Genomic DNA, 19,802 nt, shown 5'->3' with positions numbered 1-19,802 from the left:
CATCACTGTGTCTATTCTGATGAAACATTTTATAATACACAACTTCTACATATTTTTATACAGCAAGTCCGTTTCGTTCTCATAGGGCTATTCTCCCCCCTTTGTCTATAGCGTTTGGAATAACGCCCACCAGCCCACCGGCGGCGGCCGCACGTTCTGTAGTAACTCGCGATCGCGTGTCTGCTTGGCAAACGCCAGCCGGCGCTCAATGATCCACCGGTCTGACTTGCCGCGCCGCACATCCTCAAAGCGGCTATTGACATTGTCAAGCGACAGGCCATACCACCAGCGCTTCCACCATGGAATCTCGCCATGCATCAGCTGGTGCCGTAGGTCTTTAATTTCTTGCCACTCGGTGGCGTCGCGCTCCTTTTGTGTTTGAAGCATGACCTCGGTCATCTGTGCCCAATTCTTGAAGCCAACAATCAGGCACTGGCGGCAGGCAGCTGTGGCGGCGCGTACTTCATCTGTTGGGTCATCCTTCCACAGGGCTTCGAGCTCAGCTTCGGCCGAGTCAATGCCCTCGCGTGTCCATACAATCCCGTCTTCTTTATGTGCGCCGGCAAACATCATCTCACCAATGTAGATGCTGAGTTTAGCCTCTTCGCAAAGCTCCTCAGGGCTACGCCAGGGCGGAAGGCTGCCATCAGGCGGCGGTGGCGGGTATACAGGCATGCGGAAAGCCTTTAGGATATCTTCAAAAACTGATGGTTGACGGTAGCGTAGGAGCGGATCAGAGGTGTCTGGGATTGGGGGATGATTAGGCAGCGACCGGCGGGCTTTGAGGATGGAGATCATGGCGGGCAGGGCAACATGGAGACGCTTTTTTTGGGCCTTAAGGGTGAGGTACTCTGTCAATACATTCAACAAGTTCTCCGAGGGCGGCCCGGCGTCTTCATTTAGAACCAGTGTTTTGGGGTTGAAGGGCGGGATTTTTGAGTTTTTGGAGACCAGCGCAAAAGCCTCAGAGAAAATGTTTTCAGCCTCTTGGCTTCGGCCCTTGAAATCTAAGAAGGTGGCGCATAGAAGCATGGCATCGAGTTTCTGCTTCTCGTTGAAGCCCTTGGTAGTCATGATCTTGCGGTAGAAATGTTCAGGGACCATGAAAGATGAAATACAGTGTTCGCTGTAGTGCCTTCTCCGACAAGGCGGGTCGGGATTCTCTGGTGTGGTGATCAGAGTAGGATTGATAAAGCTGTTGGTCCTGGTGTCCCACGAATAATACGGCACGTACTCTGCTGCTCGGGCTGCCGATACCAGGAGCTTGTAATACTCTCGTCGCCACTCTTCACTCTTCATTGAGACATCAAGACCAGCCGACAATGGTCCGTACTTCTTGATCATGGCAGGCTGTGTTTGGACGCCCTCGCCATCCCACTCCCACGACTCCATCATATCCAGGCAGCTACAGACACTCACAAATACTCTGATCGCCTGACCATTGGATCCGATCGCACCCGGCTCCAGCAAGTCCATAATATGCTTCCGCTCCGCACTGAGCGTCGAGGACCACTCGCTGGGCACAGGTACCAGGCAGTCGACTTGATACTGCTTCAAGGCCATAGTCGCGGCCGGCACCACAACGATCAGAAATCCCAGCCAGCCCGCGGCAAAGCGAAAGAAAAGCTTCATCTCATGCTGGCGGAACTTGCGCTTCTTGACAGTAAAGTACGCGCGCAGCTGGCGGGAGTGGGCTGAGAGGAACGGCGTAGTTGGCCGGCCGGAAGTAAAGGTTGACAACGGTCGTGAGTGGGGCGTCCGGTAGCACAGGCTTCGCCCAAAGCGCTGCCAGTGCTGCTTGTGGACCACGGCGTCAAACCGGCCCATCTTCGGCGTGTGTCCTCGGCTTGGGTAGCTGGGTCTCGTACTCGGTCTATGCGGTTCCTGGGGTCGGTAGCGGCGTCGCTTGGTGGGTACTATCGATCGTGGGGAATTCAAAAGGGCGGGTAAATCCGGGGATACCCCGTTTGGCGAACAAGACTGTACCTTGAAGCTGACAACGGACATGATGATGACCTATGGGCCGATGAACAATGACGGGAACAAAGCTTCTAGGGTTTTTTGATCACGTGCTACAGGTTGCCCCACTAACAAAACAATTTTAACCCTCCGCACATGCTATGATGCAGGCAGACTTGCCGCTTCTACTCTTCTTCGTCCCTCAAAATCTGCTAGCCATTGAGGCGCTATCTTTTGCTTCAAACTATTCCCGCATCGGTTGGATACCATACAAGATGGCTAGCATTGCTTCCACCCTATCTGATTGGCTCAACTCGCCCAAGTTTCAGCTTGCGGCTACCGCCATTGTCTCGGGCGCTGCTGTCGCTGGCATCATTTTGGGCGCTCAGGCCCTGGAACGGGAAGAGCGCCTTATCCAGCTGAAGCAGTCTATCCCGCCTCCGAGTTCTACTAGCCAGTCTGCCGAGCCCGTCAGTTGCTTTCCCTCTACCCCAATCTGGCGTTATATCAGAGCTCCCGGGGGCCTAATTATCTCTAGTCTAGACTTACTAACGTCCATTCTTTCAGCTCTCCAGCTCCGTGTCCGACCTCCCGCACAAGACTAAGGAGGATATCCGTAACGAGGCGCTAGCCGCGCGCGCCATTGCTGGTGACTTTGACGAGGAGTTGATTCTCGAGCAGCTTGCGCGCAACAAGGTGTTCTTGGGTGATGAAGGCCTAACTAAGCTGCGCAATGCCTTTATTGTGGTAGTTGGCCTAGGCGGCGTTGGCAGCCACTGCTGCGCATCACTGGCGCGTTCGGGTGTGGCTAAGATTCGTCTCGTTGACTTTGACCAGGTTACACTCAGCTCCCTCAATCGCCATGCCGTGGCTACGCTGGCCGACGTGGGCATGCCCAAGGTGCAGGCGATGCGCCGTAGGCTGATGGCTATCGCACCGTGGGTGGATTTTGACATGTGCGGAGAAAAGTTTGATGGAGACTCGGCTGCCCGGTTGCTGGGCCCGTGGAGAGACACAGAATTGAAGCCTGATTATGTCATCGATGCCATTGACAATATTGATACCAAGGTTGCTCTTCTCAAATTCTGCCATTCACATAAAATCCCCGTCATCAGCTCAGCTGGCTCCGGTTGCAAATCAGACCCCACGCGTATCATGGTGGGTGACATCTCGGCCAGCACTGACGATCGCTTGTCGCGGTCTACCCGCCGCAAGCTCAAATTGTTGGGTGTAGGCTCGGGCATCCCCATGGTCTTTTCCACCGAAAAGGCTGGCGAGGGCAAGGCCGAGTTGATACCACTGAATGAGGAGGAATTCAAAAAGGGCAGGGTGGATGAGCTGGGTGTGCTGCCCAACTTTCGGCTGCGAATCCTTCCAGTGTTGGGCACCATGCCTGCGATTTTTGGCTACACGATTGCCAATCACGTGATATTGTCTATTGCTGGTACGTTAGACTGGCTACTTTTTTGTTCGCTGTGTGGTGGAGTATGTGGGCTTGCCAAGGCTTATGTGTGTATATACACCTGCAGACGCATATGCGGGCTGTATTGCTGTGTATGCCCAGGGCCCACTCTATCCATCCAATCTTTTTGTATATCTACTAATATGTGCCGCTATAGGATACCCGACTCCGTATCTGCCCATCAAAATGCGTGAAAAGATGTATGATACGTCTCTCGCTGCCGTTCAAGCGTTTGAGGAAAAGATGGCGCGTCACGTGGCACCCGATACGCCCAACATCGCCGTCGGCCTCAAAGTGCCCATTACCACAGCCAATATCATGTTCCTTATTGAAGAGGTTTACAAGGGTCGCAGTGTAGTGACCGGCATCCCCACCAAGCTTGTGCTCATCCGTTGGAAGCGCCCGACCCAAAATGAGATGCTTCAGTACATTGGTGAGGGCAAGGATCAGCAGAAGTCGACGACGCTCAAGATGAGCCAGGTCGTCTGCATGACCAAGGAAGAAGCCACACGCCATCTAAAGGAAGTTCTCATTGAGGGCAAGCCACATGCAGAGATTTACTCACCTGAAGTAATTGAATTGGTGGCGAAGAGACGGGATGAGACTGCGTTGTGGGAGAAGGAAGCTCGATAGATGCTCATTGTGTAATCAAAACTTGGTGTTAAAACGTTTATCTCGAGAAAAAGGTCAATGCATGTCTGAATATTCATAGTAGATGTTTGCTACCACGAGAATTTGCAACCTGTCTTCTGCGGGAAAGCTTAATGACGACAAGTCTCTTTGCACATAGTTACGAACTCATGAACTGTGACACAGATGTCAACTCTCATGTTGCACAAAAAGAACGGCGATAGATTACATAACCAGTCGCATTCCTTTGGAGGCACAGGCCCCTGGCAGGCTAAGCCTGCTCCCCAGCTTTTCCACAGCGGGATCCCTTAAACTTTTAAATCCGAGCTCGTCCGATGCTCCGAAAGCAAAAAAGATAGCCGGGCTAGACAGATATCGGAGCTCAGTAGCTCGCTGACCGAGGGCGATCAGCCAATAAGAGCGCGTAGTGTCATGTTTCTGTGGCGTCGGGAGCCGAAAAGAAGCAGGGGCCAGTGTGGCGGAAAAAAGTTGAAATTAGGAATTATCATTGTAGGTACCATCATGGGTGGTTCGGACGGGTGCTTGACAGCCGGGTGCGGGTTGATGGGCCGGAGTTTTCAGGGCAGCATGCTATGGGCTAAAGGATAGGCCACTGTAGGTTGGGGAAGCCAGTGTAGACTCTAGAGGGTATGACGCTATAAGTTAGAATGGCCTAGGGGGCGCTTATAGTGTGGGCTAGGCGAGCGGTAGGCCTACAGCACTACACGATGACCTGTGAGCTACGACAGCGAAGCTCGATAGCAATGAGGCGCTTCAGTTTTCATTTCACCTCTGAGAATGCACTACACCTCTGAGGTGGTGCTATATTTCTGTAGACTTTTCTCCATTTTTCAGTAGTTTTTCCGGGGCTCATTATACGGTCTTTGCTTTGCTGTATATGTGTTGCTCTGTTTCGGCTCTCAATTGCTGATCCTTCCGGCGGTATTTTTGTTCCCCTCGCCGCCTATTTTCACTTTCCATTTTCACCCTTCTTTTTCCTCTTCTTTCTCTTCCTTCTTCTTTCCCGCCTCCCTCCTTCGTTCTTGCCTTGCATTCTGCTGATCTCGGAATCAGATCTCATCTAATTTTCGTCTCCTTATTCATCACATACCTACACTCTCTCCAAAATGCTTGCTTTGAGATCGATTTCGGGCGCTGGTCGCCAGTGCATGCGCGCTGTTCCCCGCGCCACTCCCAGCTTTGCCGTCCGGGTAAGCCGCCACCTTTGTGCCCTTTGCGATGCTCTGCTCGATTGATGAAGCAACTGGTTGCTTTCTGGGTAGACTTCGGTTGGTCGGTTGGCCGTCTCGCAGTAAAAAATCATAGCAGCCATTCGCCATTCGGGCCTTGGCGATATTTCGGCATTATGCGCCGCCGACCGACCGACCATCCGACCAACACCGAGCGCAACCTATTGCCCGCCGTTAGCCAATTGGCTCTTGGTAGCAAGCAGACACACCCGCGAGATCCGCATTGCTAACAATTTTCTTGTTTGATTCGTATTACAGGCTCAGCGCTTCTACTCCGATAAGGCCGAGGTCGCCAAGTACCACGGCGTCAAAGATGCTCAGGTTAGTGATCTGCATTCACGATCGACGTTGCCTTTCGCTCTCGAACTAGATCCCAAGCTCCGTTATCTTCGCCCCCGACTCGAAACCCCACATAAATCAAGATTTCCCGGCCTGACACGCCATACATGGGCTGCAATGACTGCGATATTGGTCTGGCCCATCTGGCAGCGTTTACGTGCTTCCATGGTTTACTTGTCTACGTTCCACAGCCCTTGTCAGAATAGACGCAGTGTAACATTGGATGCACTGTTGCCAGGCCCCAACCAAAGCTGGCTCGACTGCCGTGGCCAATATCCAATGCAATGCACCCGTGTTTGCACGTCGAATCAAAGAATTATACGCATACTAACATTTACTGAAGGGAAAATACCTTGTCTCTCTGATTGAAGGTGATGGCATTGGCCCCGAGATCTCTGAGGCTGTCAAGAATATCTTTGCTGCTGCCAAGGTAAGCTTTCTTCTTTGCATCCCTCATTGCCCGAGGTCTCTCCCTCTTCCTGCTAACCGACCATGTTAGGCCCCTATCGCTTGGGAGCCCATTGATGTCACCCCCATCCTCAAGGATGGCAAGACGGCCATCCCCGATGCTGCCATTGAGAGCATCAACAAGAACAAGGTCGCCCTGAAGGGTCCCCTGGCCACCCCCGTCGGCAAGGGTCACGTCTCCCTGAATCTGACGCTGCGCCGCACTTTCAACCTGTTCGCCAACCTGCGTCCCTGCCGCTCCGTCGCCGGCTACAAGACCCCCTACGATGGTGTCGACACTGTTCTCATCCGTGAGAACACCGAGGGCGAGTACTCGGGCATTGAGCACGTCGTTGTCGATGGTGTTGTGCAGTCCATCAAGCTCATCACCCGCGAGGCCTCGGAGCGTGTTCTGCGCTATGCCTTCCAGCAGGCTGAGGCCATTGGCCGCAAGAAGGTCCGCGTCGTCCACAAGGCCACCATCATGAAGCTCTCTGACGGCCTGTTCCTCAACGTTGCCAAGGAGGTGGCCAAAGACTACCCCAACATTGAGTTCGACGCTGAGCTCCTCGACAACACCTGCCTGAAGATGGTCACCGACCCTCTCCCCTACAATGACAAGGTCCTGGTTATGCCCAACCTGTACGGTGACATTCTGTCCGATATGTGCGCCGGTCTGATTGGCGGTCTCGGTCTCACCCCCTCGGGTAACATCGGTGACGAGTGCTCCATCTTCGAGGCCGTCCACGGTTCGGCTCCCGACATTGCCGGCAAGGGTCTGGCCAACCCCACCGCCCTGCTACTGTCGTCCATGATGATGCTGCGTCACATGGGCCTGAACGAGTACGCCACCCGTATTGAGAAGGCTGCTTTCGACACTCTGGCCGAGGGCAAGGCCCTGACTGGCGATCTGGGTGGCAAGGCTAGCACTAGCGACTACGCCTCTGCCATTATTTCCAAGCTGTAAATTAGACTGAAGATGCTTTATTGTTGTTGTTTTGGATTGGCTACTTTTTTTTGCTTTCGTTACTGTTCCATTAGTCCTGATCGTTTCTTTGATATTGAAAACCTCATACCCATCAACAAAAAGAAAATAGGAGACCGGCAGTACCCATTATATATACACATATAAAGGGAATCCCGATTGTCGGTGGTGGGATTGACGCGATGACGCAGAGTTTTTCTTTTTTTTTTGGCTCTGTAGTGATTTTTTTTAAACGGAAAAAGACACACCGGTTTGACTAGCTTTTGCTTCCCCGAGCCTCGGCTGGGCCAAGAAAGCGAGACGAGAAAACGATAAGAACAAAACGAGCCAATCATCAGACCGTGTTTCGTCCAGTGCATGTTTTTCTGATCTTCTTTTTTTCTTCTCTCTTGCGAGCTCTGTGATCTGTGCTTCTAACTGGTTGAAAGATGCACAATGCAAAATGCGCAATGCATGCACGATGCAGATAAAGATGGAGATAAAAATGACGAGGGACAGAAGATGGGGAGATCTGTTTATAGAAAACAGTGTAAGCAGACAAGGGTCCTCATGTCAAGCGTAGAAGCAAAAAGCAAAAAAAAGAAAGACTCGGTCAAGGATGCATGCTGAAGTCATGGGCATGGCGTAGTGAACGGGGGACAATCCAACGTCAGGAGTGGGATTTGCAGATGACGAGGCGGTTGCAGAACAACAAACGATGCAGAGTTTTCATTTTCGAGTGGTTTTCCGGGATTTCTGAGGAGGACACATGCAACATGTAGATTGAGAAAGGGAAAGAGGGAAGTAAAGCACGAGAAGCCTTGGACTCTGTGAGAGAATAAAAGTATTTACATACAACCAACAGCTCAACTATCGAGTGAAGAGGATGAAAGACACAAGAATAGAAGTCACGCTAGAAGAAATAGAAGGCGTCTAGAAGGGCAAATCGAAGGCATTGAAATGTCCTGCTCTTGCCTTGCCTTCTTCTTCCGTGCTGTCTTGCCGTTTCGCTGCCGACCTCTTTCAGCTTGCAAGCCAATTGAGACAATAAGAAGCAGCAATCGAAGCACGATCGAATGCTGGCCTGCATTGACGGCTCCTGAATCTGACTGATGTTCCGCTGGCGCAGCGTGCGCTGAAGCCCATGGCAAGAAGAGGCCCAAGGCCCCTCCCCCAAGTCCCAAGCACGCGCCGCCAGCAAGAAGCCCAAGGCGCCATGCCAGGTTGGTTGCGGTTGCGTATGTGCGGGCACGTGTATGTATGTCGTTACAAACATACATATGTATGTACATCTCAACATTTATAACTAGCTTAGCTTACATCATCATCAGGCATACAAGGAGTATATATATTCTGCGTCTGGCCTGGGCGCCTCATTATGTGCCGAGGTACACGTGCAGCTGGTGAGACTTTTCGAATTGGAGAAGCATCTCAATATCTGCTCGTTGTGAGTTTTTTTGGCCAAATGTGACCGGAGACAGGAACGGCCCACGCGCTGCGAGGGTAAGGCCAGACGGGTATGGCTCTGGGTTGTGACAAGTGTGGGGGGTACAACATGAACGAAGACGGCGACTAGAGAACTATTCGCTCTGGATGGCGTGAGTTCACTCCACTAGATGATAGTCAGCAACGGCCAGCATTTGCTGCTGGAAAGCTTCTTGCTTGCACTTGTAGTAGTCACTTGGTCATTTAAACTTCGGTTTTGTCCACTGAGGCTATTCTCACTACGCTCGAAGCGGCATTAGCTCATGGCCAGTTTCCCAGCTGCATCTTCAATTTCATGTTGTTTATATTCCCGCCCGATACTACTCGGGGCCCAATTTGTGCGATGCGTTAGCCTGGACTGGCCCGGAGTCATCAGTCTGTCATTTTCAATTGGCATTTCTTACCTTTTTTGCGTGTCATGTTACGGGTTCGTCAGAGGCAAGATTTGATCAGCAACATTCAACCACCAAACCACCAAACAAGAAATAAGAATTGAGGACCTGAACTCTTAAACTGACAGCGGTGGTGGCAGGAGGGGGGTAGCCGTGAAAGTTTCCATGTTATCTTCCCCAGAACTTTGTGCAAGCCCAGTCCCCTTGTTGTGATCCTTCGCCTCGGCCTTGTCCTATCTTTGTGCTGGTATTCCTTTTTTGTGGGAAGCCGGCCCTTTCTCATTCGTCATGCCGCTCTCACTTGTTCCTGGCTGGCTGGTCCCTGTCGAGGTGGTTCTTGCTGGGAAGGAGGAAGCGGAGGGGCGTGGGCTTGATTTTTAGACTTACAGAGCCCAGACTAACACCAATCAAGGTCCCCATAACGTCCCATCCACGAATCTGGTTCTTGATTTCCGGCTTATCGGCGTTGCGAGAGTGCTTTACCTGTTTATTATTGTCACATTAAGACTCGGCGCTTTTCCCACTGTTGTGCGTGGCCAGCTCAAGGGCGCCGAGTATAAAAAGCCCGCTAATCCTCATCTCGAGGATGGGTTGAATCTCTACGTTTTCCTCACTTTCTACACCAAGCAGCATCCAATACTCATTACTCTGCCCTTGCAGCCTCTTCTATTCTCTTCTTCATCCAGCTCCCCAAACCAAAACCCTTCCACAATGTCTGGCTCTTCGTCTGCTCCTCCCTCTGCTGAGGGCGCCCACAACAACGCCCTGGTTGGTCAGGTCGAGAAAGGCAAGGTCAAGTTCTTGATCCAGACTGGCGGCAAGAAGTACGAGTGTGTGCTCAAGGACCGTGTTGCTCAGTAAGTTGACAGCCTACACAGATGCACAACTGCATCAACCTACATCCCTCTCTGAACCCTACCTTTGCGCTCAGTTGACGTCACGTGCCGCTGTGTAAGTCAAAGTTCTCACTGGCTAACCACTTCCACTTTCTCTATTTAGCGAGCGCCGGAAGGCCCTTTCGGCCACCAGTTCCTCGGCCAGTGTCACCAGCGGCGAGGCCTCTAACTAAGCAATGATCAATGTTGTCTGCGGCTACTGATATTGGTTAGTGTTCATGCCTCTGCTGGTCCTCTTTTTCTCAAAGGAACGCCGGGGGAGACAACAAGCAGCAAGGAAAATTTTAACTTACCCCTCCTTTTTCTCGCTCTCCTCTTTTCTTTTTTATCCTTGGGATGGGCTTGATCTCCGGGCTTCCAGCTTGTACGCTGGTCTTGGAGTCTTGGCCCAGCGCAGGGAGAATCCAGAATCCCATATGCCTAGGTTATGGGAGAGGATGCGGTGCGATATGAGGACGACCGGACCGGGATCATGTTGGTCCTGAGCTAAGTCCCTCTTTCCTGCTGTCTTCGGGCCGTTAATTCTGCTTGCTCCCTCGCATTTTTTATCTTCTTTTTTCCTTCATTTCCGTCTTGTTTCTTCACACTCTCGACCCAGCAAGGCGCCGGCTCAGAAAATGGGGGCGTTCATGGTTTATGGCTTTTGTCCTTATTTTTCATTGACGTATCAGTTTGAATACGGGGCGCTGTGGTTTCTTTCCTGGATTGTTTTTGGCAAGCGGGTTCTCCAGCTAAAAACAAACAATAAAAAGGCTATTATTGCAAGTTCTAAAGTTACGTGGGATGTAAACCCATGCTATCTGATCGTACACGAGTATGTATAAACCTGTACAAAAGCCAGCTCTGTTTGGCCGATGACGCCACCTGGTTTGTGGATGGGCGGAACTCTTGACACAGACACCAAGTCCAGCGTCGTTAGGCAGGGGATTAATGAAACATGGTGACAACCCAGTGCCTGTTGGCCGGCTAACAGAGTGAGCTTTGGGGATGGTGTGGATGAGACCTAGAGTCGAGTGTTGCCTGCAAGGATTTGTAGTTGGTTTCTAGACAGATCCTCCAGTTTTTCCCCTGAAAAGACCAAGACCGAAGCTTCTCGGGTGACAGCACACCAAGTGGACCACCAAGTGTGCTGTCTGTGTCTGACTAGAGGATGATGTGACATGGAGACGTGGAGGTGTTTCTGGTCCAAGGAGTGGGATGTTGGGGTGGAGGCAGCCCAGCTGTCTGTCAGCTGCCACGGGTCTCCCGGCAGCTGTTGACACTAGCGGCTGCTGCGGCTCTCCCGGCAGCTCCCCAACCCAGGCTCCGAGATGAAGGGTGACAGCTGGCAAGAGCCATCTCCGGCTGCCAGAGCTGCTTAGCGCAAGTCTTAGACCTTGGATGCAACAGGCAGTCGCATTACTACAGCAAAAGAAAGGCCTCTTCTCACGCGCTCTTTATGAGTTCAGAGATAACCCTTCTCTTCCTGTTTTCTCTCGTCTTTTTCTTCACCGTCTTTAAATCAAAAGCCTCTCTTCTGTTTGGTTCCATTTGAGGATCCGGCTGCAGCCTCTGGTTTTCCTTGCTCAACTTGTTTTGGTTGCCCCCCAGTGCACCCACCACTCCACTTCCCGCCGGCCATCACAACCGCTTAGTCTGTTCCCGTAGCCTCAAACTTTTTTCACCCCTTTGTCCGGGCTGCAGACGCTCTGAACGCTTGCTCGCCGAGCTTGTACTTCGTGGTTCTTTGTGCGACTGACAGTCCAGTTCTTCCCTTGGCTGTTGCTCTTACTCGACAAGTCCTCTCAGACTCCACTAAAAGATCTACATTCCTCTCCAATCCCAACATCCATCCACACTATGCCCAACCCTATCGCTATTTCAGCCGGCCTTATTGCCGCGACTGTGGCTGTGGCAGCTATTGTCATTATTTGCGAATCGCCTGAAGTGCGCCGCTACGCCGAAGGCGTGCACCGCCGCTTCGCGCAGTCCATGTCTGGTCGTCGTGGCGTCAACAGCACTGCCAGTTCAGACGATGAAGACGAAGAGTTTTGCGAGCCTCTATACAATCGCCCTGAAGATGCAGACGGCTTTGCAATGTCGTCACAAGCCCGTCACCGTTTGGGACTCTCTGAAGATGTAAGGGAGGACATTGATATGGATACCCTGGACAACAACGATGACGTCACCGAAGAAGCTCGTCTCCGCCAGCGCGAGGAACTTGAATATTGGAATGCGATCCACGAGTCCCAGGAAATGGAAAACGCTCGTCGTGCTGCTGCTTCTGCTGATGCGCAAGAGTCAATGAATGAACTTGTCTCGAGAATTGAAGAGACCTTTAAGCCGGACGCCGAGGATGTAACATCTGCCTTCAACTCAGGTGCCAACGTCAATAGCGATGGAACTGGGCTCCGCCGCCGTGGTGAAAACCAATCACAGTATCAGTCCCGTGGCCTCGGCTCGTCTTTCTATACCGCTCCTCTGTCTTCCTCTGGATTTGCTGCTCCTCAACCCGCTGCTGCTATCGCTGCCTCTGCTTTCGAAGACATACCAGACATCTACTCGGCCACAAACACCGAGGATGATGCTACTCGTACAGAGGAAATCAAGCCCAAGGTTTCTGATGTAGCCATTGTCTCAAACAAGACCGTTCTCGACGACAATGACACCGCTTCTTCTGTAACTCTAGACCGCGCGATGACACCCACCTCAGAGACGACGCCCATGAACCCCTTCAGCGACATCAACGAAGTTCAAAGCCAAAACGACGCCTTTGCATCTATTCAGGCCTGGGCTGAGCAGAGCAATGAGTCCTTCTACTCGCCTATGCCCCTGTCACCCAACGCTGTGTCCGCTACCGCAGCCCGCTCTACGGGCCAGTCAGTCATCAGTCTTAACGAGAACGACTCGGATGATGAAGCTGGCGAAGGTGTCATGACCCCTACTGGCTCGTCGGACGGCTCAGCCGTTCACGTAGGAAATGGGAATGACACGGTCTCAAACGCCGACTCGCGTGATGATGTCATCAGTCAGACTGACGGGATGCTGACGCCAGCTAGCTGGAGCGAAATTGGCAGCGTTGTCAGTGATGATGATATGCATGTGCCCGCTTGATAGCTAATAGTTGTGTGGTGTCCTGTGCTTTGTACCACTTGAGCACAATCTGGGCGCCGTGCCGTCTGGCGGCTGCATAATTCTATACACATCTGAACCCTATCAGGCTTCATGTTTCTCTATTTAGCTGCACATTGTCTCTTTTTCTTGTTTCTTGTTTCTTGCATCTCCGTACATTTCTTTGAGTTCTTGTTGGCGTTTTGCTTTCCATCTCGCGTCACTATACTGCGGCCAAGTGTTCTGCTCAGGGCACAATAACACTGTAGAGTCGCTGATAATCATTGTTTTATACAGTCCCAAAATGACAAACAACACACGCACCCAGCCTTCTAATTCTTGATAGTGCATGTTACACCAGTGCCACAGTTCGGCTTTCACGATGTCAATTTCGGGGAAGCCATGCTTACCGAGACTGACTCTCGGTCTCTGTTGCCCCACATGTTCCTAGCAGGGGCGCACCGCCGGCGAATTCCCGGCTGAACCTGGCACTTAGCAGCGGACCAATCAACGGCAGCACATCTAGGCCAGAAGTCAACAAGCCCGTTGGAAGGAGCAACCACCATCTACCAGCACGCTTTGTCTGGCTTTGTTTCTCTTCGTTCTCGATACAGTCACAACAATGAAGAATTTGTGATAATCTGTTTTTTTGTTCCTTCTTCTCTCCTTCCCTTGGAACCTGGTCCTCAAAGGTCTTCATTAACAGCTTAATCTCCGTCTGTTTTTCTTATCCTTGTCCTGCCGCTTCCCTGCTTCCGTCATTGGCCAAGTCCCCTATTTTACGCCCTCGAACTATCACTTCTGTCTGTCCTGTCCATCTTGTTGTTCATGTTCTTCTACAGCTCTTAACTATCTGCTTATCCCATCTGCGCATAGACTCGCGTCAACTGTGCCCCGGCCGCTTGGACTTGTCTCTCTCCCTGCGCCAATCGCCTTGTTCAGCCTTTGGCTCAACAGACAGAGACTACTTGCCGCCGCCCCCCTTCCTGTCACTGCGCTGCGCTGCCTGTGATAATTACAAGGTAGCATACACGGCACACAAAACGACTGTCGCTCTAGCTCTACTGCCGTCACAGCGCCTGCAAAAGCCTTCCAGTGCGTTTCTGCCCCGGGCTTTCCTTCTAGCTGCGGTTAGCATTCGCCTACGTCATCACCCGATTACCACTGCCGCTACGCGCAAATGGCTTCAGCCCCGCTCGAAAAGCTCACCGACGAGTTTGTCGCCAGCTTGCTGATTCTCCTGCGGTCCGATGCCTACGTCGATACCAAGGTCAACGAAGTCACATACACCAAATCGTCTATCAAGCAGTTTAGTGTGCCTGAGACATGTACGCCTGCGCTCTTCGAGGCTCTGCGGCTGGCTTCCATGTCGCCGCATGCGATGCTCTCCACCGCCGGCTTCACAGCCCTAAATCACCTGTTCACGCGCTTGTTGCGCCATGACTCCAAGCTCCTGCCCAAAGAAGTCCCCAAAAACCTGAACCTCGTCGTTGAGAAGCTTGGGGATCCAAAAGAGAAGCTCCGTATGCTTGCGAACCAGATTCTAGTCAACGTATACCCCGCCGCCCCTATCGATGTTGAGCGCTTCGTACGAAACATTGCCATGACTGGCAAGAATGTGCGCGCCAAGGAAGCTGCTCTCCATTGGTTGCTCCAGATGCACCGCGACAATGGACTACCGTTTCGCAACTATGTGCCCAATCTCATGGAGCTACTAGAAGACGCTGATCCTAGCGTCCGTGAGACTGCCAAAGGCACTGTTATCGAGCTCTTCAAGTAAGCGCACACTTCCCTTTGCACCTTTCTCCTATTACTGCTCGCTAACAATCTGCTTCTGTCTTAATAGAAATGCCCCCAACATGGCTAAATCCGATCTCAAGCGACAGCTCAAGAACTGCAAAGTTCGGCCTGCTATTGAACAGGCAATTGTCAAAGCCCTTATCCCAGCCGCTGGTACCAGCATTCGCTCCGAAACGCCCTCCGAATCTCAACCTCGCTCAAATCTAGTCCCTAGTACATCGATGCCTCTTCTTTCGACTGAACGCCCCGTAACTCCTGGAAGTATCGAAACAAACGCCGACTCCCTTGAACCAATTTACGTCAACACCATCCGTGAACTAGACGATATACTTAAGGAAATGCTCCTACACTTTGATGGACGCGAGACGGAGCAAAACTGGCTCAAGCGCGAGCAGAGTGTAGGCAAATTACGCAGGCTCATTGTTGGAAACGTGCCCAATGACTTCCAAGAGCAATTTTTGACCGGCCTCAAGTCTTTACTGGACGGCATCGTCAAGGCTATTACTTCCCTCAGAACGAGCTTATCAAAGGAAGGCTGTGCCCTAGTTCAAGACGCCGCCAACATGTTTGGACCTGGAATTGACCCGCTGGTCGAGATTTTGCTTCAGACTCTCATCAAGCTTTGTGCTGCGACCAAGAAGATTGCCTCTCAGCTAGCCAATGCCTCTGTCGAGGCTATTATTTCGAGAGTCACATACAGCAACCGCATCATGCAGCATATCTGGGGTGCTTCACAAGACAAAAATGTGCAGCCAAGGCTTTATTCTACAGCCTGGTTAAAGATCATGCTTGACAAAGAAGGTCATCACAAATCTCACATTGAGCATACAGGGGGTCTGGATCTAATTGAAAAGTGCTTGAAGAAAGGTCTTAATGATGCTAATCCCGGTGTACGAGAACGCTCGCGTAGTACGTATTGGCTATTTGCTGGTATGTGGCCTGCCCGTGCTGAAGCCATCATGGATGGTCTAGACGGAACTGCGCAGAAACTCCTAGCCAAAGATGCTGGAAACCCCAACAACACAGGCAATACACAGGGCGCCAAGCCTGGTATGGGTCTCTCCAAGAGCACCATGAGCGCTCGTCCAAGCCTCCGCGAAACCATGATGGCGCAGAAGAAAGCCGCTGCGCTGGCGGCCAAAAAGGAACCTATCTCACGCCCCAACTCAGCTATGGCTCATCTCGGTGCCACCCGCTCTACCACCTCATCTTCAAACACAAGTTCGGCAGCATCGATTACTGCACCTACGCCAGTATCTGTACCTGCGCCCCCTACTCGATCGCGTGGTGGGGATGGCACCACGGCTGTTGGGCCCGGCGGTATGTCAGTTGCCCCAGTCCGGCCTCGGCGAAAGGCCCCTGAAATGATTTCGCGTCCTGCAACTGCGGGGCCTTATTCTGTTCGCCCACAGAAACAGCCGTCTTCACATGAGCCTGCTACGTCAGAGTCACGGCCTAAGCCTGCGAGCACAGCCAAGCCCACATCATCGCAGCCAAGCCAGCAAACATCGCCTAGAAGAACAGTGCCTCGCCCACAATCAGTGCACGGTAACCACGTTTCAGAGGCTTTGCATTCGCCAACCAGAACAGTTCGCTCGCCGACACGGCAATCTCCTAGCAGACTGCCGTCTCCGACACGTACACGCTACCAGTCTCCCACTCGGACTGACTTCCAGTCACCTACACGAGACCCAGCTTCTCGCCCCATCACGCCCAGGCAGAGTCCTTCTAAGACAAGGGTCGCCTTATCGCCATCGGGTCATGCTATTCTCACACCACCCAAGTTCATGGCTGCTGCTTCCGTGTCCTCTGTCGTATTTCCCAAGGTAGATCCTGCTCCGAGAGAGGCTTTAGTTTCGAATGAATCACTTACTGCCTCACCTGCCCCTGAACAGCGGAATAAGCGACAGCGGTTGGAGGAGGAGCAGTCTGTTCCTACACCTACCCTTACTGAGCCTCCAATTATTCAGCGGCGGACAGCCGCTTCAGCTGAAGCTTCTGCTCAAAAGTTAACTCCAGACATCGTTCAGGTCTATGTGGATCCCATTGAACAACAACCTCAAAACACATCGCCAGCTTCTATTACAACACCGGTTTTAACGGACAAGCATGTGAACGCAGATGCTGCTCCGCTTTCTGCCAATAGTTCTCAGGACATTAGCAACGACAAGGCCAGGGTTAATGCACGTCTACTTGACAGCGGCATTACTCGTGTTAAGACGAAAACTCTAGATGTCCACGGCTTCCGCAAACTACAGTCACTTCTCCGCGAAAAGACGGTGTTTGCTGACGACAAGTTTGACTTGCTTCTTCTCGGACTGTTCCAATACCTCGAGGACCCACTCTCCAGTTTTGCCACTGACAAGGCACAGGATATTAAGGCACAAGTATTGGCATGCATCAAACTACTCTTGAAGAACCACCGAGACAGTTTCCAGCCACACGTTGGCCGCGGGCTTAAAGCCATTATGGCCACCCGGAGCATGTACGATTCGCGGACACACATTATAAGTGGCCTTGAAACACTTGCCGACGAACTAGTCACTCTTGGCTCAGCGCCAGTTCTAGTCGCTAGTCTTGCTGCCCTGTTACGCGATCAACACGATGCCTCAGCTTCTGGATGTCGTTGCCTCAGTATGGGTCTGCATGTTTTGACCGCTGTACTCGACCGCCATTCTACCTATGTCCCGGCCACTGATGAGCTGCAATTGCTAGCTGATCTGGCTGGACGCTGTCTCGAGAGTGCCGAGTCAGCAGTCCGTATGGGCTCAGTTCAACTCTGTGTTGCGATGCACACACGTGTCGGTGAGGAGCGCTTCTGGGATGCACTGGTGGGTGTCAAGGATGATCCCAAAAGCCTGATCACATACTATATTGTCAAGCGGCAGCGTGATGCAGCATGATTTTACAAACCTGAGGTTAGGAATGGTCTTGAAGGCTTTTTACTTTGGTTAATGGTTGGTATGATGGGGCTGGGGCTAGACGTTGCGTTCGTAGGAAATCCAAACGGACATGATTGTTGACTTGAGCTAGTATCCATTAGCAGTACCAAACTACTACCTAGATAAAATATTAGTCCAGATTATTGTCCTCTCAACAAGAGTAACATTGATGATGACTTGACTTGACTTTGTTTTTAAGCTAGCTACACAAAAAGCTTGACTTGACTTGACTTGACTTTATTTAACGTGACTAAGCTACATGAAAAGCATTACACGGTCCGCCGTGAGGCGGACACAGGCCCTCTCGGGCCTGCCAAACATGAGACACAAAAAGCTTTAAATGAATGTTGATGACGAGAGTCAACTTGTTGCAAGACTCGCGATATAAACTAGGGTTATATGTACAATTAGGGTTATAGTTTCCAATGTGGTGGAAAAAAGAGAAGATCATGCCGCATTTAGAGGTTGCTAGCAACGCCTCGTTTCGATCGAGGGACCTCCGGGTTATGAGCCCGGCGCGCTTCCACTGCGCCACGTTGCTTGAAGTATGACTGGTGATGATGAAGTCGAGTGATAACTGTGGTTATACAGCGTCAAAAATGGGGGAAATAAACGTCTTGGCGTGTGGTGGGACTCTGCTTTCAACTTCGCGGAGCACGCCAAACAGGTCACGGCCAAGGCTAAAAGAACTACCAACGCCCTTCGCGCACTTGCTGGAGTGTACCATGGCACCCCGGTGAAGAGCCTGCTACATGTGGTGAGGAGCTGTGTGCTCCCGCAACTGACATATGCGTCATCCACGTGGTCTTCCTTCATGCATAAAACCAGAGGGACTCAGAGATTGGAACTGGCACTGAGAGCTGCCCTTAGAGCTGCCCTGCCAGTCTATTGCACGACGCCCATCAAGCTACTGCACATCTTTTCCGCGGTGCCGACCATGGAGATGCTGCTCAGAGACTATGAGAGGGCTGCTGCCATCCGCGCGTCTACGGTAGACAACTACCACCCTTTGTACAGCACAGAGCTAGGTGGTCACATAGACGAGTACAAGAAGATGCTTCCGAACCCTATACACGAGTCCGAGAAACTTCTTCCAGAAGAGAAGGGCCCACCGGAGCCCCTGCCCCCGAAGCTGGACAAAGATGAGGCTGCTGAGCAGCACCAAAGAGAAGTTGCCGAGTCAAACCCAAACACTGTATGGGCCTACTCAGATGGCTCGCGCGACGAGAACGGCAGAACAGGAGCAGGCTGGGCGATCTTCAGCGGAGGCACTAAGCTTTGCGAAGGGTTTGGGTCCTGTGGTACCCTGCGAGAAGTTGCGGATGCCGAGGCTGTCGCTGCCGTCAACGCGGTCCGAGCAGCTGTCGAAAATGCTCCTCCGGAGGCGGGTAGCCTGTACCTGTGCCTCGATAACCTGGGCGTAGCGCAACGCATCGCCTGCAGATCCAAAAAGAATGGCACATCCCAAGGAGAGGTTGATGAGATCCGCCGGTTGCTTCACGACTGGAAGGGAGGCACCGAGCACTTGTCACTGGATGCAGCGGTTGGCGCTGTTAGATGGGTCCCGGGCCACACCAACGTCCCCGGAAACGAGCTCGTCGACGGGCTGGCAAAGAGAGGATGTGAGAGCGAGGTCCTGCTTGTCAGGCCTGGAGGCATGTCCCTTGCGTCAGCACGCAGATGGAAGAAGTTGCAGCTGAACGCCGAGTTCAAGGCGTGGACCGAGAGTTGCGAGCCTAGAAGCCACATTGGGGCTCGCTTCGAGTCGACAAACGCCTACAAGGTTGACTGGCTTAAGGGCCAACACAGATCCACCATCGCTCGCATCCTGACTGCCCGAGCGGGCCATGGCGACTTCGCGGAGTATCATGACCGGTTCGACCACACAGAGGCCGAGAAGAACTGCCCGCTTTGCCAGCAGCCAAAGGAGCCCTTCCACCCTTGGTCCTGTATGAGCAACAAGCGACGACTGCGGAAGAACTTTGTCAAAAAGCTACTCCGCAAAAACAGCTCATGCAAGTATCTTGCAAAGAGATTGGAGGTGAAATGGCGCCATTACAGAGCGCACGCACCGAGAGAGGCGACCCCATCAACAGGCGCAACAATTTCAGAGGATGAACGAGCGAGGGGGAGCGGGGGGAGGTGA

General features: G+C 52.2%; 7 protein-coding genes across 7 annotated transcripts; 6 read left to right on the top strand and 1 right to left on the bottom strand.

The window, feature by feature from the left end:
• Positions 1 to 105: 105 nt before the first annotated feature.
• Positions 106 to 1,827, bottom strand: BROUX77_001621 (uncharacterized protein; the record flags this gene model as incomplete). Its single annotated transcript, XM_073746071.1, has 1 exon — positions 106 to 1,827. The coding sequence occupies one exon, from the start codon at positions 1,825 to 1,827 to the stop codon at positions 106 to 108; it is 1,722 nt and encodes a 573-aa protein (XP_073606703.1).
• Positions 1,828 to 2,234: 407 nt separating this feature from the next.
• On the top strand, positions 2,235 to 4,054 carry BROUX77_001620 (uncharacterized protein; the record flags this gene model as incomplete). The annotated part of the gene is made up of 3 exons (XM_073746070.1): positions 2,235 to 2,429; positions 2,527 to 3,403; positions 3,579 to 4,054. 3 exons carry the CDS (start codon positions 2,235 to 2,237, stop codon positions 4,052 to 4,054), a joined length of 1,548 nt encoding a protein of 515 aa, XP_073606702.1.
• Positions 4,055 to 5,178: 1,124 nt separating this feature from the next.
• Positions 5,179 to 7,054, top strand: BROUX77_001619 (uncharacterized protein; the record flags this gene model as incomplete). Its single annotated transcript, XM_073746069.1, has 4 exons — positions 5,179 to 5,262; positions 5,560 to 5,622; positions 5,984 to 6,070; positions 6,140 to 7,054. 4 exons carry the CDS (start codon positions 5,179 to 5,181, stop codon positions 7,052 to 7,054), a joined length of 1,149 nt encoding a protein of 382 aa, XP_073606701.1.
• A 2,585-nt stretch (positions 7,055 to 9,639) lies between these two features.
• BROUX77_001618 (uncharacterized protein) lies at positions 9,640 to 9,997 on the top strand (the record flags this gene model as incomplete). The annotated part of the gene is made up of 2 exons (XM_073746067.1): positions 9,640 to 9,785; positions 9,928 to 9,997. 2 exons carry the CDS (start codon positions 9,640 to 9,642, stop codon positions 9,995 to 9,997), a joined length of 216 nt encoding a protein of 71 aa, XP_073606700.1.
• A 1,666-nt stretch (positions 9,998 to 11,663) lies between these two features.
• Positions 11,664 to 12,917, top strand: BROUX77_001617 (uncharacterized protein; the record flags this gene model as incomplete). Its single annotated transcript, XM_073746066.1, has 1 exon — positions 11,664 to 12,917. The coding sequence occupies one exon, from the start codon at positions 11,664 to 11,666 to the stop codon at positions 12,915 to 12,917; it is 1,254 nt and encodes a 417-aa protein (XP_073606699.1).
• Positions 12,918 to 14,094: 1,177 nt separating this feature from the next.
• BROUX77_001616 (uncharacterized protein) lies at positions 14,095 to 17,617 on the top strand (the record flags this gene model as incomplete). Its single annotated transcript, XM_073746065.1, has 2 exons — positions 14,095 to 14,690; positions 14,761 to 17,617. The coding sequence occupies 2 exons, from the start codon at positions 14,095 to 14,097 to the stop codon at positions 17,615 to 17,617; spliced, it is 3,453 nt and encodes a 1,150-aa protein (XP_073606698.1).
• An 853-nt stretch (positions 17,618 to 18,470) lies between these two features.
• BROUX77_001615 (uncharacterized protein) lies at positions 18,471 to 19,802 on the top strand (the record flags this gene model as incomplete). Its single annotated transcript, XM_073746064.1, has 1 exon — positions 18,471 to 19,802. The coding sequence occupies one exon, from the start codon at positions 18,471 to 18,473 to the stop codon at positions 19,800 to 19,802; it is 1,332 nt and encodes a 443-aa protein (XP_073606697.1).

The sequence above is a fragment of the Berkeleyomyces rouxiae genome (assembly GCF_048999995.1).
Source record: "Berkeleyomyces rouxiae strain 22BRR77 chromosome Unknown BrBRR77_ptg000002l, whole genome shotgun sequence".
NCBI lineage: Eukaryota > Fungi > Ascomycota > Sordariomycetes > Microascales > Ceratocystidaceae > Berkeleyomyces > Berkeleyomyces rouxiae.
The sequence above is the reverse complement of the archived record's forward strand: the minus strand, read 5'-3'. Positions and strand labels throughout refer to the sequence as shown.